General features: G+C 42.1%; 1 protein-coding gene across 1 annotated transcript; it reads left to right on the forward strand.

Moving 5' to 3' along the window:
• Positions 1 to 154: 154 nt before the first annotated feature.
• LOC144692031 (scavenger receptor cysteine-rich domain-containing protein DMBT1-like) lies at positions 155 to 20,272 on the forward strand. The gene is made up of 11 exons (XM_078560588.1): positions 155 to 182; positions 2,058 to 2,320; positions 5,118 to 5,250; positions 7,781 to 8,095; positions 9,081 to 9,395; positions 10,383 to 10,700; positions 10,784 to 10,840; positions 10,929 to 11,246; positions 13,908 to 14,015; positions 17,403 to 17,528; positions 20,144 to 20,272. The coding sequence occupies exons 1-10, from the start codon at positions 155 to 157 to the stop codon at positions 17,519 to 17,521; spliced, it is 1,974 nt and encodes a 657-aa protein (XP_078416714.1). The 3' UTR covers positions 17,522 to 17,528; positions 20,144 to 20,272.
• Positions 20,273 to 22,954: the final 2,682 nt, after the last annotated feature.

Below are 22,954 nucleotides of genomic sequence, written 5' to 3' on the forward strand. Positions count from 1 at the left end.
AAAGGAAACGATGTAATTATTAAAAAAAAAACAGAAGATGCCAAAACCAATGATTTGAGTAAGAGGTTCCTGTGGAGAGACAATGTTCTCGTTTAACACCAGTAGCTTTTGGCACTAAAACTGTGGAAACGATATTCAGAGACGACATTCGTTAATGGCCAAACGATCCATAAACAACGTTGGTAACCATTATAGAAGGCAGCGATCTGATACTCTGTTATCCAAACGTTTGAATGCATCCGGCAGTGCAATTGCTGTCCTGGATCAAATGACCCTTAATTATTGATGGTCATTTTTGTTTTTATCTCTTCTCCCCTACATTATACGATGTAATTTAGGCTACGTGATGGAAGGTTACTGGACATTAATTGCCAAGGCCCGTGAAGACTATTCGGTTGCAATGAGTTTGCTTCTTCATCGCCTCTCACTGTCCTGATTAAACTAGATGTGAGGGCCGAGCGACGATGAGAGAGAATATTGTTGGACTATCACTGTCTCCCCATTTATTTGCTCGTCGATCATAGCCTTAAGAGGCTCCCTAAAGCTTCGGGAATCAAAAGGTGATGTAAGGGAACAAGAACCAATCGACATAAGCTGTCCTTTCAAGTTTACACTTGAAAGACGAGGAACATTCTGGGGAGCTCTAAATGCACTCCTTACATGATCAGCGTATTCAAACCAAGGCTTGGTTCCCAGAACTGTACATGGTTATCCGGTGATTGGTTCCTTTTGATTCTAGCTGTCAATATGTTAAAAATGCTAAAATAGCACGAGCCATTTATTTCCCCTTGTATGTGACCGTTACATTTTACTGACAGATTCAAAAGGGCTCTTAACATTGCTTTGCGCTTCCAGTGTTCGGAACTTTTCACTAGGAAGGTAGTGTGGAATCAAACAGTTAATGTTTGAGGTTATTTCGTGTCTGTGTTCGTCAATGTGCTCCATTGACGAAATGACAAACGCCAGCAGATCAAATGGGGGACTCTAAACACTCGAGGACAAGTCAGGGTTCCTGGATTTATCCGACTAATTTTCTTGCCTTTCACGGTATGTGCAATAGGTGCCAGGGAAGAGTTACTCCCTGAAAGTATTATGAAGAGAAAGCTGTTGTCGCTTCCATATAAGTAGATGTTGTGAAGAGAACATCTTATAATTTCAAGAGAAGGGATTGAAACGTGAGGGGCCAGAGGTAGTAAAAGTAGATAAATTGGGACTTTGAGAATAGATTTGTATTAAAATTATTAAATACAACCCGATAGAATATACAGAATGGAAGGGAAAGGGATTTTTTTTGGTGATCAGATGTTTTCCCGCAGGGATAGATGGGGCTGGGGAGGGGAGGTGCCTGGATGCAACTTGATGTAGTTTATATTTGCAAATTAGTGCCAATGTAATACCAGCTGTGAAAAGTCGAATTCTGGGTGGTCTTCATTAATGAGATCTATCGACTGCACCTCGAAGGTGTGCACGTGTGTTGGGGTGAAAGATGGTATGGTTGGAGGGAAAGGGTAGTATTATCTTTTTGTCATTTAGTGTAGACAGAATTTCATTGTTCTTCATAGGCTGCATTTCGGTCTATAGTTTCAGGGCGGGAATCGGGATAAGAGCGATATGGGATTGAAGAAAAACAAAAAGCGCGTGCCCCCAGTTTCATTTTATTCTTCGCCTCATCCGTCGCCTCAACAAGAAACTTTTTCTCTTTCTCTCAAGTGCTAAGGAACTATTTTATTTTGGTTTGGGATTGAAGAAAGTTGGCTGCGGGTAGAGTAGACATTGTTTGACGTCAAAGTGCACATCTCTTTCAGTATATGCTTAGCTAAGTTCCCTCTGTAGATATAGTGCGTGTTTGTAACACCGTACTGAGGTAGCAATAAGTATGTTAAAGGTTGCATATGGCCACTTTGCAAGCAATAACTTCTGGAGCAATGTAGGGTTTAGCTTAATCGCGATTATGCCAGAATGAAAATTTTATCAGGAGTCATCATGACAGGTTTTGCTTAAACAGATATGCACAAAATTGAAAATGATTGCGACTATCATGAATTGTTCTTCCTCAGATCACAGGTTTCCCAGACTCGTTTCCGGGAATTCCCAATGCTCGGGCAGACTGGAAATACAGTTCGACCAAACCTGGGGAACAGTGTGTGATCTTCACTGGGATTGGAATGACGCCAGTGTGGTTTGTGATCAGCTTCAGTGTGGAGTCGCTGTGTCCGTGGCAAAAGGGGCTTATTTTGGAAAGGGCACTGGACTTCAACGGAGCGATAAATTTGAATGTAAAGGCAATGAGACAAGCCTGACAGACTGTCCTAACTCTCCAGTAATTAAAAACGACTGCACCCACATGAACGATGTCAGTGTGAGCTGTTCCGGTGAGTAAAACGAATCCGAATGACATAAAAAGTTTTCTGGTGAACTTTTCAGAAACGGAGAAAAAGCCATTGATATTTCCTTCTTTCATGATCATTCCCAAGCACTTCTTTATAGTTCACTGTCGCTTTTTTATGATTCTGGAATAACACAATTATGTGTAAGTCGGTAACTTCTACGTTATCTGAAAATAGCACATTATTATTGCTAAATTAATGCTTGCACCATGCATAGGTTCTTCATTCACATTTGCCAGAACACCCATTATCGAAAGAACTCTCAAGTCGTGTTCTGTTTGCCAAACCTGAGGTAGACTTCATTAATTACAAACGTAGGCGAATCATTAATTAACTGTGGTTGCGTTATTTTAGAGAGGCGTTTCAATGAATTGACCCAAATGAGGTAAATAATTAGGAGAAAATTTCCTTTCTGGTTTCTCGCTCAAAATAGTGGGATTAAATCAGTAGCAGCATTGCAAGTCTACTTTCAATCTGCCCACATCAGCAGTTCAAGAGAATGGATTTCAATCGCTTTTGCAGGGGAGTGTAGGAACCAGTAATAAATGCAAACCTTGTCAAATATATTCCTATCCCCAGCAACAGCAAATTCATCCTTTGAGTGGCCTTGGTCTGGATTACTGCACCCGTGACTCTTTATCAAATCTTTGAAATCAATATAAGATTTTTAACATAGTTTTATCAGCCCTAATTCTTCCAGATTAAATAGCTTCAAGTCATCTTTGTTCAAACTGGGATCATAATACAATGCTTAATTACATTATACATCTTTCATATCAACGCTTTATTACCTCCAAGACGAATATTTTCTTCCGGAGTGCCCTGTCCAAATCTGACATATGTTATACAGGTTGGTTCTGGCCAATACTGGGTATGACTGAAACGTTACGTCCTGTCTTTGGTATTTCAAAGCTGTTGTGACAAAGTCCAAAATTCCATTAGCTTTTGTTGGATGAACTCTCTACTTTGAGCAAATAGACACGTTCGTTTATAGGCTTTCGTAGTCTGGTGAGTTTCAAAGAATAAGATGTGTAAACAGTGCAGTGTAACACACACTTATCCATTTTCATCTTTTCCTTTTTTACCTTTCGCCATGTCTATATTCAAATGTGGATTTACAAAATGTTTTCGTCCTTATTTTTATTAAAAACAGGGAAGCATGGACCCCGATTGGTTGGTGGTGAGAACAGGTGCTCCGGCCGGGTGGAAGTGCTGCACGGAGGGCAGTGGGGGACGCTGTGTGATATTCACTTTGGTTTACAAGACGCCAGTGTGGTGTGTGAGCACCTTCAGTGCGGGGCTGTAAAGGCAATCCCGAGGGGTTCTTACTTTGGGCAGGGAACTGGCCCCGTGTGGATGGAAAATTACAGGTGCCGCGGGAATGAATCCCGATTGACAGATTGTCCGATTACATCCGGGGAAGATTTTAACTGCTCACATGGAAATGACGCGAGTGTCATCTGTTCGGGTGAGTCCTCTCAGTCGATGTAATCATGGATTAAAATAATCTCCCTGCAGAACTGAAAGGGGCCTTTCAGCATGTTCTGTCCGTGCACGTTCTCTGCAAAAGTATCTCACCCACTCACACACCCATGTAATTTACAATAATCCGGTATTATTTTCCATGCAATTATCTGACCACATATATTTTAAAATCTCCGATTGAGATTCATCCACCACATCTTCAGGCAGTGCATTTCAGATCCTCGCCGCCACATGCTTAGACGGTGCTTTTCATATCTTCAAGCACCATATTTTCCGACAATGAATTGCAGATCCTCATCATCATCATTTTCAGAGAGTGCATTTCAGGTCCTCATCCTCCGCTTTCTCAGGCAGTGCATTGCAGACCCTCATCATCCACATTCTCGAACAGTACATTGCAGAACATCAAACACCCACATTCTTAGACAGTGCATTGCAGATCTCCATTCCCCCACATTCTCAGGCAGTGCATTGCAGATCCACATCCCCCACAATCTCGGGCAGTGAATTGCAGATCCACATAGGCCACAATCTCAGAAAGTGCATTTCATATCCTCACCCCCCACATTCTCGGAAAGTGCATTTCAAATTCTAATCCACCACTTTGTCAGATAGCGTGAAGCAGATCCTCACGTACCACATTCTCAGCCAGTGCATTGTAGACCATCATCCACCACATTCTCAGACAGTGCATTGCAGATCCTCAGGCACTACAATCTCAGACAGTGTATTGCAGATTGTCATCCACCACATTCTCGTACATTGCATCCCGGGTCCTCATCACCCACATTCTCAGTCAATGCATTGCAGATCCTCATCCATCACAATCTAAGACAGTGCATTGCAGATCGTAATCCAGCATTTTCTCAGACATTGCATTGCATTTCCGCATTCACTACAATTTCAGTCAGTGCATTGCAGATCCTCGTCCTCCACATTCACAGGCAGTGCATTTCAGGACCTGATTAATTGCACCATGCAAAATTAGCATCCTTACGTCACCATTTCCAATTTGTCCAGCACCATAAATCTGTACTGATCATTCATGATCCTTCCGCCATTGGCAATAATTTTTCTGTGTCACATTGTCCAGATCCCGGAGGTTTTGAGCATTCCCTCTCCAATTAGAATATTCGTAGCTCCCTAAAACTATGTAGAAAAAGTAAGTTTATCATCACCATAATGATCTTATGAAGCATTTCTGCATCTTTTCTAATGCCTTCAGACCCTCCCTAAAGTTTGTAGCCCAAAAATGGAAGGATTACTCCAGATGAGGCCGACATGAATCATCACGTCTTCCCTGCCATGTACTCAGTGCCTCAGTTATACACCAAAGAACTCAAAACTTTAGTAGCCTTTTCCCAACCTGCGCTGTCAAGTACAATTGTTTGTAGAAATGCACCCGAGATTCATCAGCTGCTGAAACTCATTTAGAAATGATCCCGTTCTTTATTGCTCCTTCTACTCGTCCTTCGTCTGCCAGCATTACTTCACTTAAAAACACTCTCACTTCTAAAGCACAAGGCCAGGTACAAGAATGACTCAAGTTATTTACCAGAGCAGTCAAGTCTGTGAATGAAGTGCAGTGCTGTGGGAATGCTGCCCTCTATAATATTTCGTGTTCCAGGTAAGAGGGGTAATCGATGCCATATCTGCATCAGTGGATGTTAATAAAAATGTGAACCATGGCTCTACTTTGAGGGAAACGAGGGAGTCTTCCCCGGTGTCCTTTCTAAAGTTATCCCTTGATCAACATCAAACAATGTAGCTCATCTGGTCATTATCACATGACTGTTTGTGCGATTTTACTGCGCCCATTATGGCTGCGGCGTTCCTTAAATTGCAACAGTGTCGACATTACACAATGCAAATAAATGCCTGTAACTTGCGTTGAGACATCCGGTAGTTTTGAAAAAAACACTTATCAACTTTAAATATACATTTATTTACTTCCGACAAAAGTGAGCCAACCAATGCTTCCCTCAGCTAATTTTCATCTGGAACTTTCCGGCCCGTTCTAACAGCTTGTCTGTGTTCGATTGAATTTAATCCTTTCAACATTTTACAACACTTAAAAATTCCGTGAAAAAAAAAACAATAAATTGTTCCTCTTACAACCAATAATATATATTACTGGAATAATATATATTATATATATTACTGGAAAATTAGGGTTGCTATCCGGGTGGAATGTTCTTTTCCTCTGGCCTGGAAAAGAAGAAATCTTGAACACGACATCCTGTCCCTTTCAAAGAGCAATTCCATCTCCAAGCAGCCATTTTAGCCTTTTATTCCACAGGCGCTAACATTTCTGCCAAGCATCATTCGTGGCCCTTTGCCAAAGGTCATTTGAAAGTCCATCAAAACCACATCCACCCCATGACCCTCATTAACACTCTCTGTAACCACATTTATTTACTCTAGCAAGTCTGTGCAAATCGATGTCTCTTACCAAATCCGCCCTAGTTTGTTAATGAATCCACATTTTTTCAACTTGCTGTTACTTCTGCCCCAAGGGATATTTTCCAAGGAAAGAAAGCTTTCCCAAAGACAATATTAAACTTACTGGTCTGAATTTACTGCATTTATCCTTACACCCTTTCTTGAACAAGGGTATAATATTTGGAAACATCAGTTATCGGCATTGAAGAAGGATGGGAACATTATGACCATTATCTGGCGATTTCAGTTCAGGTCATGCCCCTCGAATACATCTCATCCAATCCATGTGTCGTGTCAAATTCAACATCAGTTACCCAAGCCAATTCGTCCTCTTTATAAATATCTAGCCATTCCATTTTTTTTTCTTCTACCTATTCTTTGTCCACCATTGAGCAGCGTTTTCTTCCTTGGCACAAACATACTCAAAATGCTCACTCAGCAGCTGAGCCAAAACATCAGCCTTTATATACCGATGTACTTCCTGGTGTCGGTTTTGTGCCTATATAAGACTGTAAGATCACGTTTTATGTTAGTGGGACACTCTTATACGGTCTGGATATTGTACATTAATCTTGGATCTCACTTGCATTATCCAAATTCAATATCCTATGCATATATTTTGTTCTGCATCACCTTAATCCCCACCTCTTTAATCAGCCAGGGAGCCTTGGAGTTTTTGCATCGTCCTGCACGTGTCTAAGTCAATTTTCCATTTTTGCACCTGCAAAAGAGCCTGCACGTCACGGAAATCATTTATTACAATGTATGTACACACACCTGAATGGTAAATATAATTGAAACCCTTATACAACCCCTATTGCTCTTATCCTGAATAACACCACATTATTTCCTCCGTTATTGCAATCTTTCTTTTCTAGTTTTCTGTGCAGTTTGGTTTTTCTCTCTAACATTATCTGCCCGTTCCCAAATCCCAGCCAAATTAGTTCTGAACTGTCCAACAAACAAACCAGACGGACATTGCCCTCGGACTTTTTCATCTGAAACACATGAAAACATCCATTGGCCCTTTCTTCACAGAACTGAGTCTATGAGTCCATGAGAGCAGATCACAAAGTCACATGAGCTTCATTAGCGCTCTCATGCACCGTTTATCCGGCGACGTTCATCAGTTCTATCGCTCGTGCGTTGTGCTGGGATATTTTAATATTATTAGGATATTATTCCGTTGATGGCAATTTACTAGATTCTTTGCAATATCCTTAAAAATCATCTGCAGGACTACACCCCTCTTCCTACCTCTGAAATTGCTCCACTAACGGAGCACGAATGCCACTGCTCACCCTCCCGCATCAGAGGGCTCAGCAGGGTCCCAGTGATCTGCCTCACCTTGGCACCACGGTCACAACATTTACTTGAATAATTATTGCCCCGGTTATGTTGAATCAAATGTGCATTTTTCTTTTTTTGAACGTTAACCCTTGCTCTCAACGGCTTTCTTCTTGTAGATGAAAGTTGGTCATTGAAATTGACAAATGGGGGAAGCCGCTGTGATGGTCAGGTGGAAATTTACCATAACGGTCGCTGGGGCAGAGTGCAGGACAGCCTCTGGGAAATAAATGATGCTAACGTGGTCTGCAGGCAACTAGGATGTGGTGTCGCATTTGCCGCTTATATCTTTTCAAATTATGGAGAGAGTGAAGTGCCTGTGTGGGTGAATGATGTCCAGTGTGGAGGAAACGAATTGCATCTCCGCAACTGCAGCTCATTTGCAATGAATTCTTCTCTCAATGAGAGTGTCGGCGTCGGAGTTCTGTGTTCAGGTGAATAAATAGTTCAATTTTACAGGAACATACATAGAAATATCTAGTAAGGAGTGTGGTGTGAATATACGTCACTTGTTCCTCGAGTTCTTTTAACCTAACTGCTTAACACTGGAGGGCTAACGTGGAGAGAGTGGGCACGGACAGAACTGATCAGCAAACAGCACTTGCATGTTAGCTGTGCATTTATTAACGACCGAATTCTCAATTATCTCTCAGACAGGAAATTCTGACTGCACGGTTGGGAGAGTGTGTTGTTAGCGCGGGTCGGGGGGTGTTGTGAGGCGGAGGTGAGGTGGTGTCGGGAGGAGCCTTACAGCTTGGTGCGAAATTGTGTTAATTTAACAACGTTTTCATAGAATTGCAGTTCACATACTGGTCAGGGCAAGAGGCCGCTCATGGGATTTCTGGATTATTCCATCCTTGAAAAACACAGGTACTTACAGGCCTTTCAGCAGCAGAAGGCTGAGCTTCTGTGAAATGTCTTTCTTAAAAGTCAACTTGGTTTCTTTTTCCACTGATGCTGCCAGACCTCCTGAGGAGTTACAGCATTTCTTTCAATATAATCAATATAAAATAGCGAGATATTCAGAAATCGAGTGAAATAAGGGTTCGAGATGCGTGCAGGGAAAAATAAACTGTGTACAATTGAAGTTCATTAGTAGTTTGTGTGCAACGATGAATACAAAAAAGTTTAATTGAGGTTGAAACAGGGCACACAGCATTGAGCACACAATATGTGAACTGCAATCCAAAATATCGTAGGAGTCAGGTGTGGGAATATTTGAAATAGTTGTGCATTCCACACTATAAATTTCAAATAATTAGAGATACATGGTTTCAACTATAGAAACAGTTACCTGTCATAGTCAAGTCAAATATTTTTTAAATTACTTTTGCTGGATAATATTCAATAGTTTCAATTGGGTTATGACATAAATGCGTAATCGAATCCTCTTGATAAATACTGTATTTTTTGGTTCAGAACACATACAGTTAAGGCTGTCAGATGGTGGAAGCCCATGTGCAGGACGAGTGGAGATTTATTACAACGGGACCTGGGGCTCAGTTTGTGATGATTCCTGGGATCTGACAGACGCTGACGTAGTTTGCAAACAGCTGCATTGCGGAAAGGCATTGGACGTGACACTTCCTGCCTCTTGTGGACCAGGCTCAGGTCCAGTTTGGCTGGAAGGCTTGGAGTGTTCAGGGGAGGAATCGTATCTCTGGCAATGTCCCTCTGCATATTGGGGTTCCCACGACTGTTCTCATAAAGAAGATGTGAAGATTATGTGCTCAGGTACGGGTGAGCTAAATGAACTCATTTCCTTTATACAAGAAGATTCACACAGTTGGTATTTTACTGAATAGCGCAGAAACTGCACATCAACGGTTTATTCTGCTCAACGCGTCTGACAGCTGCTTATTCTGCTCATAATCTTACATCATTTCATCTGGCATGAGCTGAATTCCACTCTGCATTTTCCTCTCGTGTCTTTATCAAACGTCACATTCAAGGCATCACCACAATTCGCCCCACCAAACGTACATGTTCCATGTTCCACATTCTCCTTCTATCTGGGTAATAGAGGGTGAAAAAAAAAGCTGAAATCGCAATTTTTTTGGCTCTTGTGTTTCTTCGTCCAAAAAAAGCACGACTTTATTCTAATCAGCACTGAAATAATTTCGGCATTGACACGCCTATCCTGCCGTCTCTGAACGTCTTCCTGCAGTTAGTGGAGTCTGTCTTGGTATTAACTGCAAATCCTAGTGCATTTTGAACATTTACTTCAATTCCAAATACCAAGTGTAGTATGTTAATCTTAAACAGATGTGACCCCCAGCATTAATCCATGTGCACAGCAGGCTCCATCTTCTGCTATTCTATGTGAAATCCTGCGTTGTTGTTTGATGGCTCTTCTTTTAATACTGTGCCGATAATTTCATTTTCCCTGATCTCAGCCTTAATTCTGCTGTTTGAAAATTTTTCGAAAGTTATTGTTTTCAAAATCCATGTGGATTACACAGATATTATTATCTCCACATAATCTTTCTGAAACTTCTTCAAGTAATTCAATTAATTGGAAGATATAGAGTTCGCTCTTTTGAAATCTGCGTTGATTATCCTTGATTGTATAATTGGATTGTACATGCATCACTGTTACATTTTTGGAATAATTATCTCTATTCGGTGAGCACATCTGGCGCAACTTGGGTTAAGGGGGCACTGTTGACTTGATTCAATTTATCACTGGAAACATCTGGAGATTTCTTATTTCGTTGATAGAACACAAGGAGCTGCGGCTGGTGAATGGAAAGCATCGCTGTCAGGGGAGGGCGGAAGTGTTCTACAATGGGACCTGGGGAACAGTGTGCTCGGAATCACTGAATCGCCATGATGCTGAGGTGATTTGTAAACAGCTACAGTGCGGCCCTCTCGCTTCTATTGAGTATAGCGCTCGGTCATTCGGAGAAGGATCAGGACGTATTTGGCTCGATGAGATAGAATGTATTTCACACGAGTCGACCATTTGGCAGTGTCGGACAGACCCGTGGGGACAACACAACTGTAATCACAGAGAAGATGCAGGCGTTTTATGTTCAGGTAACAAAACAAACCTTCTAATGTGAGAGTTTTATTTCATTCATTGATGTCCAAATGAGTCAGCACGTTTCCTTCCCCAACAGGAGGAAAGATAACGAAGGACCAACCCGAAAGTGAAAAGGATTCTGCTCGACAATCAGGTGATCTATCGGCTTTATTATATCAATTATCTGAGTTGTATACCTGTATTTTTGTGCAGAAATAATAGTGATTGATTATCATTGACAGATTCGGGTGTAGGTTTGCACCTGATTGGAGGTAACAGCAGATGCTCCGGACGAGTGGAGATACTGTACAAAAACACCAGGGGCACGGTGTGTGATGACTCCTGGGATATGGCCGATGCCAATGTTGTCTGCAGACAGCTGGGTTGTGGCTCTGCTCTACTTGCCGCAGGAGGGGCCGCTTTTGGCCAGGGTGGAGGTGACATGTGGTTTGATGAGGTGAGGTGTACCGGAAGCGAATCCTTTCTCTCCGATTGTCCTTCTTCAGCGTCTGCTCAGCCTGACTGTGATCACAAGGAAGACGCCAGTGTGATTTGTTCCGGTAAGGGTAGTGCAGAACGGGGCGGGTTGGGGCCGGGAGATTGGCGGTTGGTGAATGTTCGCTCAATATGTCTCATGAATTCGTAAACGATGAACAACAGATCACTTTCTAAATTAAAGTTCTATCTTTTTTTGCATAATAACCCATAGGTCCCGAATTGTCGTCGGCTGCTTCTCCATTCACACCCGCAGGTTGGTCTTATGAATAAGTAGTATTCATGTCAAGGCTAATGTCCAGAATGATCTGATATGATTGACATTTGCTTGTTTTATAAAAAAATTCTGAAGTTAATCTTAGTGTTTCAGAATGTTGGACTATTTATCAATACATAGCATCCTGTGTCCCAGTTGAATCTTTCTTTAACATTTCATTAAGAACATGAAGACAATATCACTTCCATCCCTCTTGTGATCGGTATAACAATCGGGATCCTGTTGATCTGTGAGTTCATCGCACTAATTGTGGTAATGCGGAGACAATCATCAAGGAAAGGTGAGCTCAAATATTACCACTGACTTCACATTAATTCTCGGATATTTTTATTTTTTATTTCAATTCATGAATGATAAATGAGCCTCGCTGGCAGCCCTGCATTCATGGCCCATCCATAATTGCCCTTGAGAAAGTGGTGATGAGATGTCTTCTTGATCCGTTGCAATCCATGTTGCGTAGGTACACCCACAGTGCTTTTACAGAGGGAGTGTAAGGATTTGACCCAGCGACCATGCCGGAATGGCGACAAATATGCAAATAAGAATGGTGAGAGACTTGGAGGGTGACTTCCAGGAAGTTGTTTTCCCATGTCTCTGCTTCCCTTGTCCTTATCCTTGGTTGTTTATGTGGTTTTGGAAGGTCTTGTCTAAGTAGACTTGCTGGATTCTTCAAGTGCATCTTGTAAACAGTACACACTCCTGCCACTATAAGTCGATGGTGAAGAGAGTGATTGGTTGTGGATATCGTGCCAATAAAGCGGAAAACATTATTCTGGATTGGGGCAAACTTCTAGAGTTTTGTTGTAGCTGCACTCAAACAGGCAAATGGAGAATATTCAGGAACACTCCTGATTGTCCCTTGTAGATGATGGAAACGATTTGCCTAGTCTGGAGTTGAGTTCCTCAGAAGCGTTCCTTGCCTCTGACCTGCTTTTGTCACCACATCATTCATATCACAAGCCCAGTTCAGTTTCTGGTCAATGGAAACCCCCGGGATGTTGTCAGCGGGGGAATCAGTGATGGTGATGCCACTGATTGTCAAAGGCTGACAGTTAGATCACACCTTGTTGTAGATGGCAATTTCCTGGCACTAGTGAGGCGCACATTTTACTCACCACTATGAACGTCAGGCCTGGATATGGTCCATGTCTGACTAGATGTGGACATGGCCTGCTGCAGTAGCTGAGGATTCGAGACTGGTAATAAACATTGTGCCATAATCAGCGGACATACCCACTCATGACCTTCAGATGAAGAGATGGTCATTGATGAAACAGGTGAAGATCGTTGGTCCTAGCACGCTATGCTGAGGAGCACCTGTATTAATGTGCATTTACTGAAAGATGATTGACCTCCAACAACCACAATTCCCTTGTTTTGTGCTCACTCTGACTTCAAGCAGCGAAGATTTCCCCCTGAATCCTATTGGCTCCAGTTTTTTTTTCAGGCGCCTTCATGCTTGATACGCCGACGAGAACTCACTTTATTGCCCTTTTCCATTGAATGTCACTTGTCATGTTGGAAACTAATGTTAACCGATTTAGCGAGTATTCTCGTTCAAAGTACTCGGTAAAATAGTGAAATGTGTCATTTAAATGGAAGAGGCACTTGAGTGTCCACATTCACAGTCCTAATTGTTCCACCGCTACTGTGTCTGAAGGTCAATCAATTGTTGTAGCCATCGATCTGAAGGTTATTTGTAGCATTTTAGACTTAGCGCCCAGTCATGATGTTTCCGTCAATCGAAGTCTATCCAATAAGTGTCCGTCCAGTCCTTCCGTTTCCCTGCCCAGATGCCCAATCTCGAGCTCCATAGCCAGAATCGATCCACACTTTTGAGGCAGGAGACTTTGATGGGATTTTAAGCACCAGTTTATGAATATTGTGTACCCTGACTTAACTAACTACTCTGATCTGAACAACCATAACACTCCTGTTCGATGCGCACAGCAAATTAATTTTAATACTGTTGCGATACATAAAAGAAACGTCAGCTCCTCACTCGTCTTTCCAACCTGATGCTGTCAGCAGAATTCAGTCATTTTCCCCAGCTTCTCTTCAGCTATATCCCCTTGGGTCTCACAACAGAGTTTTCAGCTGGAATTCATTTCTCCCGAAAACGCCTAGTTTCGTCTTTTCCGACCTTAATTACATTTTCCATAGTCTGGTGGAGTTGAACACGCGTCCATGCGGTTACCCACACACGCACACGCCCACACAGACACAGCCATACGCACATAGCGTCTATCTCTCTCTATCTCTCTCACACACACGTATGGATACGTGCTCTCTCGTAAAAAAAACTACTTAACAAAAGATCCTTCATAGCCAGCTCACTGACTTTCTGCATTCACTTTCGCCATCAGTTTTGTGTTAATATTTGCAAACACTTTTATTATTAAACAAAGGTAAAACGAAATTGTTAATCCCTCCGCATTGTCTCCATCAGGTTATGTCACTGGCAGTTGGGGTACACCAATTGATTTGTACCAAGCAATTTATGAAGAAATTGAAGATATTCCGCCTGTCAAGGATCCCGCTCTGACCCGTGGCTCAGGTTTGTAACTTCCATTGCAAAGCCAATCCGCACTGGGGGATTCCATTTCCGTTTACCCATTTTAAAAGTCAGGGCAATGAATGGGCCCGACAGGCATTCCGCTCACTTTACTCATGCGAAAGTTTCCGATCTCCGTGTGCTTCTGTTATGTGAGAAGAGTGATGAGCTCCTCAAATTTCCCAAAATTCTGTGTTGCTCAAAGGGTGTTTTGCCGTTTGGCAGAAAATAGGGAGCAGATCGGTGTTTCCAACTTCCCAAGGGACTGCTCACTGCCTCCATTAGGTAGCTGACTGACTAAATTATACAAAGAGAGGATTATTGAACAGAAAATGCAATCCACTCTCCCCAACTATGATAGTCTACAGGGCCGCTGATCTCAGGGGCCGGGAATCACATTCGGGATTAATTGATCCAACATTATGAATATCTATAATGAAAAAGAAAATACATTCAAACTACTTTCAACCGAATCCAGGGGATCATATTTCAATAACTAATAAGAATATGATAAATACTGGGGCAAACCATTGGGAACAAGAGCACACAGAAAAAAAGAAATGATGATAAAATAGCGAAGCAGAACAATGGTGGGAAGCGGCGTGGTGGCAAAGCAGCATAAGGGAGAAAACGAAGAAAGACGACAAATGTAATTACGGTGATAATAATGACTAATCAATGAAATGATCGTTGACCGTCTAGCAAGTTAGTATAATATTTAACGGCACAAAGAAATGGTCGGTCAGTATGGTATGACCGTGTTCCAAAAAGGAACTGAAAGAATATAGCAGCATTCATGAAATATCAGAAATATTAATCAATAACATTATTTTAGTATTCACCAGGGGTAAGAGGGCATGACTTTGGAAAATTAGGTTAGGAGTGACAAAATTTCATTTAAAATCAACTTAAAAAGAAAGTTAAAAAAAATCTTACCAAAAAAGCACGGGTCATAACAATTTGCATCCAATCATTATGGAAAAATATTATAAGATAGCAGAGGCACAATTACAGTGATTAACCAATTAATTTCAAGCAGTGGTAGTGCCACGATCCTGGCAGATAATTAATATTAAATGTACAATTAAATATGGAGAAGGAAAATTTCCAGGGAAGAATGATCCTTTATCTGAACGTTGGTGGGAGAAAAACTAATTAAATTGATACAAAGGAGGAAAAGGGTCCAAATTCGCATCAAACAACCAAAAGCGCAGTCAGCAAATACTCCATAATGGGAACTGTCACATTAGCAACTTCAGCAAAATGCTGAAAAAGTTAACAGCATAGATAAGGTTAGCAGTGAGGACATAAAATCTGTGGATTTGATAAATAATTTTGGAACTGTGCACTTAATATTTCGATGGATAAGACAAGTGCTAACCTCTCAGCTATTGCCCAGTGGGTGTCAATCTTGCCTCTGAATCAATATCCTCCGGCATCCAGTTCCACTCCAGTACTTGATCAGAAATTTCAACGCTGACACTGTGGTGCACAAATGAGCGGCTGATGCCTTCTTGGCCCTGTTCTCTTTCAGAGTCGTTGTTTAAGTGGTGACCAAAATGTCTTCTCCTGGAGAATTTAGACCAGCCCTTGGGATACTGACAAATATGTATCTCTTCAGCAAAATCACAAAGTCAGATTATCTGCTAATTAGCACATCGCTGTGATTGCCTGTGGAAAGTTTTTTGTGTACAAATTGTCTGTTGCATTTCCCATATTTAAATAGTGATGATACATCACAAGTATCCATTAGCTGTAAAAAGCTTTGGACATCTGGCGATCTTGAAATCACTGTTTGCTCGTATTCATCACATTTATATGCAGTAAAGTGACACCTATGAGAACGGGTAGACTGCTGCCTGCAAGACAGGAAACAGAGAGTGGTACACAAGGTAGTTATGTTGAGGAAGGAAAGTGGGAATGGGTATTTAAAACGCGTCTCTGCTGGGATTACTGTTGTTCTAAATTAATCTGAACGATTCAGACTTTGGATAAAAATGATATTTTCTCTAAATATAACTATTGAACAAATTGTGTTGGGCTGGGGGTAGTGAAAGCATTTTAAAAACATACATTATTAAATTTGCGGCAAAGCACATACGATTGGCAAATGAATATCTACATAAGTAATTATGGGGAATTACAATCTAGTATATAAACTAAGAATTAATTTTCGGTCTGTAACAATGAATCCGAATTAAATGTTAAAATCGTGGAATGCAGGGGTTCAGGGAAATAAATAAAGAAAGTAAATCGATGGAGAATGATCAGGCTGTAAAAAGCCAAAACAAACACTATCTTTTATTTCTGGATAGATGTGCTTAAATAACAATATTATTCTGTTGAACCTCGATCGAACATTAGTTAGAGGGAATTTGGAGTATAATTTATGGTTCTGGTCAGCATATTTTTAAAGATATAGAGGAGTAGTTGATGAGGCTCAAAGCACTTTACAAGAATGGAAACCGTGTTAGGAGCAAAAGGAATCCAAAAATGCTGAAAATAAGGATCAAAAAATGCTTGTTGGTCTCTTTTTGGTTCCATTGCCCATGAGTTCCTTTCTCCTCCCTCAAATAGGACGGATTTAACGTCTCTGATAATGAAATGGAAAGCGGAGTTTTGGGGAGGGGGTTACTTATTTTAACCTCTACTCCAAAGGGCTGTTTACATCTGTACCGTGATGACACTATAATGACATAAATAATTCCTCCAAGAACCAAAGTATTTTTTTCCCCTTTCTTTAACAGTTTCTGCTTCCATTGATTCGCTCAATCATATCGAATATTACACCAGCCATGTTTTGCATTTCAAAAGTCTTGGATCGCAAAATCCTGACGAGAACTCCTCCAGTATTCAGGGTGGGTAAACTTTTACTTCCGACCATCTGGTTTTCATCCTTCACACTCAGTAAGATCTACAATCGAATATGAATTATTAAAAAGAACGAATACAAGTTAAGTTGCACGGACGATGATATCAGCTATTACAGTGACTTTAGATAAAAACGCTTCTAAAATACTTTCAGGCTGATACAATATCATATCAAGATCACGTGATTGTACTCAATAATATAAAGGCATGAAATAGTTTCATTTAGAGTACATATCAACTTGTTAGTTTCATCACAAGGCCCAGTAATCTGTGAAATGTGAAATACGCACGCAGGCTGTCGAGAACATTGGGTCAGTGAGACACGTGACATCAAAACATAAAATAAAAATACTGTGACGCGAATGGTTCCAAAAATTCTCCACACTTTAAGCTCCCTCCCCTGTTAGCGCAATAGAACCACTGTCCTCTCTTCTGATTGTTTTGTTGACAAATCTCAATGTTATTCTAACTGTTCATTGTTAGCAATTAATCTCAATGAAAGTCGTTTGTTCCTCCCAGCTCTCCGCGATTACGACGATGCTAAGACTACAGACAATGATTGTAAGGGCGATCACTTGCTGCTGGACCGTGTTCATGATGATTTCTTCACACGGGAAAGTGCCGGCGGTGATATGTGAATTCTGGGTGAGATAGAGATTTATTTATCTCCTCAGCCTGTCCTCTGTATTGTTGGTGACTTTCTTACTCTCTGCTTATATCGGTTCTGAAATGCCTGATAGTCCATTGGATGATCTGCGGAGTCTCTCACTAACGGGATACGCGCTGCTTGAAAGGTTGGGTAGACAGGTTGTTCGAAGGGTTGTGCGCTCCATCCATCATCTCGACTTAGTATATGCACGTTTGTGATTGTTGGATTGCGGCCAACAGCGTTCTCAGATAAGTCACGGGGTTAGTTGTGTATCTTCAGGGATGCGTTGGAAACATCCCTGAATTGATTTTCCTCCTCCTTCTGGGAGAAATCGGCCTCCTCCACCTCCCGCCACTGACTTCGGAGCAGATGATTACTTCTGAGTATTCCTTCCCTCACCTGCTCACATTTGCGGAATGAACTGGATCTGTTTTAAAGTTCATTCATATTGGCGATGGAACAAACATTTGTTTGGTGTATGCTCCTCTTGAGGTGATACCATTTATTTCATTAATTTATTGGATATGGGCGTCGCTGGCTTGGCCAGCATTTATTGCCCAAACACAATTGTCTTTGCGAAGGTTGTGGTGAGCTTCCTTCTTTGTAGCCCCGCTATTGTAGGTACCTGCTCAGTGCTGTTGGACACAGGATTCCAGGATTCTGAGCCAGCGACACAGAAGGAAAGGCGATAAATTTCCAAGTCAGAAAGGCTTGTGACTTGAAGGGACATTACAAATGTTGGTGATCTCATGTATGCTACACCCGTGTCGTGCTAAATGGCCCTGGTCCGGCGCTCAGAAGGTGCTGCCACAGGGGCGTTAGTGAGATTCTGCAGTGCCTCCTACAGATGGTGCGCATTGATGCTACTATTCGTCGATGTGATGGGAGGGAATGTTTGTGGAAGGGTTATCAATCAAGCAGAGTTCCTAGTTCTGTACGTTGACGAGCTTCTTGGGTGTTGTTAGTGGTGCAATCGTCCAGTCAAGTGGAGACTATTCCATTAGGCTCCTGACTTGTGCCTTGTCGATTATGTACAGGTTCTCTGGAGTCAGGAGTTGAGTTGCTCGCCTCAGAGTTCCAGCATCTGACATGCTCTTGTAGTCAAAGTGTTTACCTGGCTATTCCAGTTCAATTGATGGTCAATTGTAAGCCCCAAGATTTTGATAGCAGGATTCAGAGATGAGCATGCCATTAAATGTCAAGGGGTGTTGGTTAGATTCTCTCTCGTGGGATATCGTAATTGTCTGGCACCTTGGTGGAGTGAATGCTACTTGTCGCATGTCACCCCAAGAGTGGATATTGTGTAAATTGTGCTGCATTTAGTCATGGACAATTTCAGAACCTGAGCTGTTGTGAATGGTGATGATCATTGTGCAATCTACAGCGAACAACCCATCCTCTCACCTTCTGATGAAAGGAAGGTCATTCATGAAGCAGTTGAAGATGACTGGGCCGAGGGCACTACTCTGAGGGACTCCTGCAGTGGTGCCCTATAACTGAGATGCATGGCCTCCAAAAACCACAGCCATCTTCCTCTGTGGTATATATTACTCCAAGCAACGGCGAGTTTGTTTTTTCATTCCCTTGGATCCCAAAGACTCCAGTTTTGCTCGGGCTACGCTCGGTCACATAACGCCTTGATTTCAAAGGCAGTCACTGTCCCCTCACCTTGGCAGTTCAGATTTGTTGTCCATGTTTGATCTAAGGCCGAAAATAATAATGAAGCTCAGTGACCCCGTCAAAACCCATACTGATCGTCACTGAGCAGGAGATTGCTAAGCATGAGACGCTTCTGATTTTACTGATGATGGAGACTAGACTGATTGGGCTCGAGTTGGCTTTATTCGTTAATAAAATTAATGCTGTTGGGTGTGATTTTCTCACTTGTTCAGACCCCAAGCGGCAATACGTCGAGTGCTTAACATGAAACATCGGACTTTGCAGGACGTCGTCTGTTGCCTCACAGCGGCACAACACAGCCCGGGCAAAAATAAACACCATTTCTCTTTCACTCATGAATAAATAAATTCTAACCTCTTCATGCTGCTGTCACACACCCACGCACATGCTCACTCGTGCGCACACACACACACCAGGCACCGGAAATGCACCCGCTCTCAGCCCTTTACTAACCAATAATATGTTCATCCTAAGTGCATAACACTCAGGTTATTTTTGATCACGCCTTATCGGCCCCTCCCATTCCTGATATGATTGGCAATGTCCTCTGTGAAACCTTCACAAGCCCACCCAATCTGTCCCCAGAAAGCAGTGAGGGTGTTGCTCAAACTTTACAACATATACATTAAACTGGTAAAGCCAATGCTTCATTACCGGCTACAAGCTTGTTCCGCATAGTTGGGGAGTATGCAGCCCTCTCTGGTTTTTACCATCTCATTACATGGAGTTGTTCTGATGCTTTTAATGATGCTGAAATTATCAATGAGAACTTGCTGTTTTTTGTTTCTCTAGAAACAACAACAACAACAAAAATCTAGTTGATTTGGAAATATTCTGAAGAAGAAAATGAATGCATGGCCTTCATTTCGATGATGGTAGACATAGTTGCATCACTCACTCTAAAGCAATACTATTTTAACCCATCTTTCAGGTAAAATACATCGACAAATCGAGGATGCGAAGCCCCAGGCGTGTGACTCGCTGTGTAGAATCTGAGGGAACGCCCTTAAGTTTTCAAAAAATACATCCATCTCGAAGATGCTTACCTTTCCGACATAAACATGTTATGAGAAAAAAAGCGAACGTTACCTTGTGTGGAGACATCTAGATTCGTTTCTTAAATCTATAATTTATCTTAAAAAGTATGAATAAATACTGTCTAATCAGAATTGTAGGACAAAGGGATTTTTTTCGCGCATTTTCATGTATATATTCAAACTGTACCACACTCCGCTGTATCGACAATACAACCCATCAAGAGAATCGAAGAACCGATGACTATCATTACAAGTTATTTTCAGCTCCATTTTCTAAGATTTGTTTTTTTTCCCAAATGCCTTAAAAAGAAGGATTAGAACAGAGAAATAAATGGAATATCTGTTTTCCATCCATTTAATGTACTTTCTCTCTAGACTGCCACATATTGGGTACACAGAGAGCTGCATTCTCAAAGCAGCTCAAAACAACACGATGTTGCTTGACAGCACAACATATAACTCTCGGGTTATCGAGTCTGGAGGGAGGCAGGAAAACAATCAGAATTCAGTATGTCTCCAATACTTTATTTCTAAAAAATAACTATTCAGTTACCCATCATTGGAGCTCAGTACTAACTGACTCAGGAGAAACAAATCACCGTGCACTATCCCCAGCAGCAGTTATTATAGTTCCATGAGGTTGGCCATTGTATCAGGCATGACGACATGCTGAGGGCCACCATTATAATAAATACAGCACAAAATAGAGAAAAAATGTTCAAATAATGAGATAACATAGACTGAGAGAGAAACAATGCTCATCTTTCCTGTCTGTGAAAGGGTCATGCGCCGTAGTGATTAAGTAAAACCTCAGCTCTAGCACTCTGTGTTCTGTCCCTGTGAACTTGCTGTGCTCTGTACGCTCAGGGCCAAAATTCTTCCTTCTCTGAAAGGCTGGTGGAAAAATAATTGCACTTGGTGTTTTAGACCAATCTTCCAGCTGCCGGATCGGAATCACCAGCAGTTTGGAATTTCGTCCAAGTCTTCACCTGTAGCGAGACACCAACAGTTGACATCAAGCCATCCTTCCCCAGACACTCTCGACACGCCATGTACGCTGGAGTTATGCTCACAAAAAACTAATTCACCCTCACGCCACACTGTACTCGAGCATATTCCGCATCCTTCCAAATTTCCGTAACACTCAAGACGCTCTTCGTTCTTTTACTGCCAATGGGCAAAAATACTGGAAATCCCTCCGAGCCGCACAGAGAATGTATCTACACCACAGGAATTTGGCTCCCACCATAAATATCAGGGCAATTGGCAATGGGCAGGATATAGTGGCCTAGCTAGTGATGCAAGACCACGCAAATGCCTTTATAAAAATGGTGTCGCTGTCCGACACATCATTCCCACTTCTTCCTATCACTAATCTTTGGAAAGACATTTAAAATTCTCTTCCGACATTACGCAACATGTTTAACCATTTCCAGTATCCTGGCTTTTCCGCTGCTGCCAGACCTGCTGAGTTTTTCCAGATAATTCTGTTTTTGTTTTGGATTTCCAGCATCTGCAGTTTTTTTGTTTTTATCCAGTATCCTGGCCTTCACTAATTATGTTTCACAATGGACATCCAGTTCCCTTACAACAACCAGGACATTGAACTACATCTGTATCACCGTTCCTTCATTGTCGATGGTTTAGGGTCCTGGAATTCCCTTCCTTACAACACTATAATTAAAGGGCAATTAGGAATCAGCAACAAATGCTGAATTTACCACTGACTCCCGCATACCACGAAAGAATAAAAAAGTGATGCATTCTTCCCTCAGCAGAACAGCCAATCCCCCTACAACTCTATCTTCACCAGGTCTCCCAATCCCTCTAAGCCTCATCCATCACGACGACATTCAGTCCCCCTGCAAATCCATCCATCATCAGGACATCCAGTTCGTCTACACACACATACCTCAGAGATACAACTGGTCCCTCTGAACATGCATTGTTCAACAACACATCCAGTTTCACTATGCCAACATCCCTCAGAAAGACATTCAGTCCTTCTTTACCTCCATCACTCGCCAGGACTTGCAGTGCCTCTGTGCAACATACCCTCACCAGGATATCATGTTCCTCTACACCTCAATTCCCCAGCAGGAAATCAAACCCCTCCACATCTCCATCCCTCTCCAGGGCACACAGTCCTTCCACCTCTCCATGCCTCACGAGGAAATTCACTCCCTCTGCACCTCCGTCTACCAGCAGGGTATTCAGAACCTCTACCCCTTCATCTTCACCTGGAAGACCAATCTCACTTCACCTCCATCCCACAATACGACCGGCAGTCACTTTTCACCTCCATCCATCACCAGGGCATGCAGTTATTCTGCACATCCGACGCTCAACAGCATGCACTTTCCCTCTAAACTTTCATCCCTCAGCCAGGCACACAGTAAGTCTGCATTCCCATTACTCAGTCGGACATCTAGCCTGTCCAGGCCACCTCATTCACCCCTGGCATCCGGTCCCTCTACATTTCTCCTTCCGCGGACATCCAGTCCTTCTACACTTTCACTCTTCAACAGTGAGGATGAGCGACTATGAGATGGTGGAGTTCTTCATGATGATAGAGAGTGACGTATTTGATTCTGAAACAAGGGCCCTGAAAGTTAATGGAGGAGGCGACGATGGTATGGGGTGCGGCCTGCCTATGCTGGATTTGGAAACGTTGTTTGGAGGGATGACGGTGGATGGGCAGTGAC

Source organism: Cetorhinus maximus, chromosome 16 (assembly GCF_964194155.1).
Source record: "Cetorhinus maximus chromosome 16, sCetMax3.hap1.1, whole genome shotgun sequence".
NCBI lineage: Eukaryota > Metazoa > Chordata > Chondrichthyes > Lamniformes > Cetorhinidae > Cetorhinus > Cetorhinus maximus.

Bases quoted from the DNA above. Each gene is read 5' to 3' on its own strand.
- LOC144692031 (XM_078560588.1), top strand. From the start codon at position 155: ATGGCCAAACGATCCATAAACAACGTTG. The intron at 8,096-9,080 runs GTGAATAAATAG...TTTTTGGTTCAG, and splicing joins CGTCGGAGTTCTGTGTTCAG to AACACATACAGTTAAGGCTG. The intron at 10,841-10,928 runs GTGATCTATCGG...TATCATTGACAG, and splicing joins GGATTCTGCTCGACAATCAG to ATTCGGGTGTAGGTTTGCAC.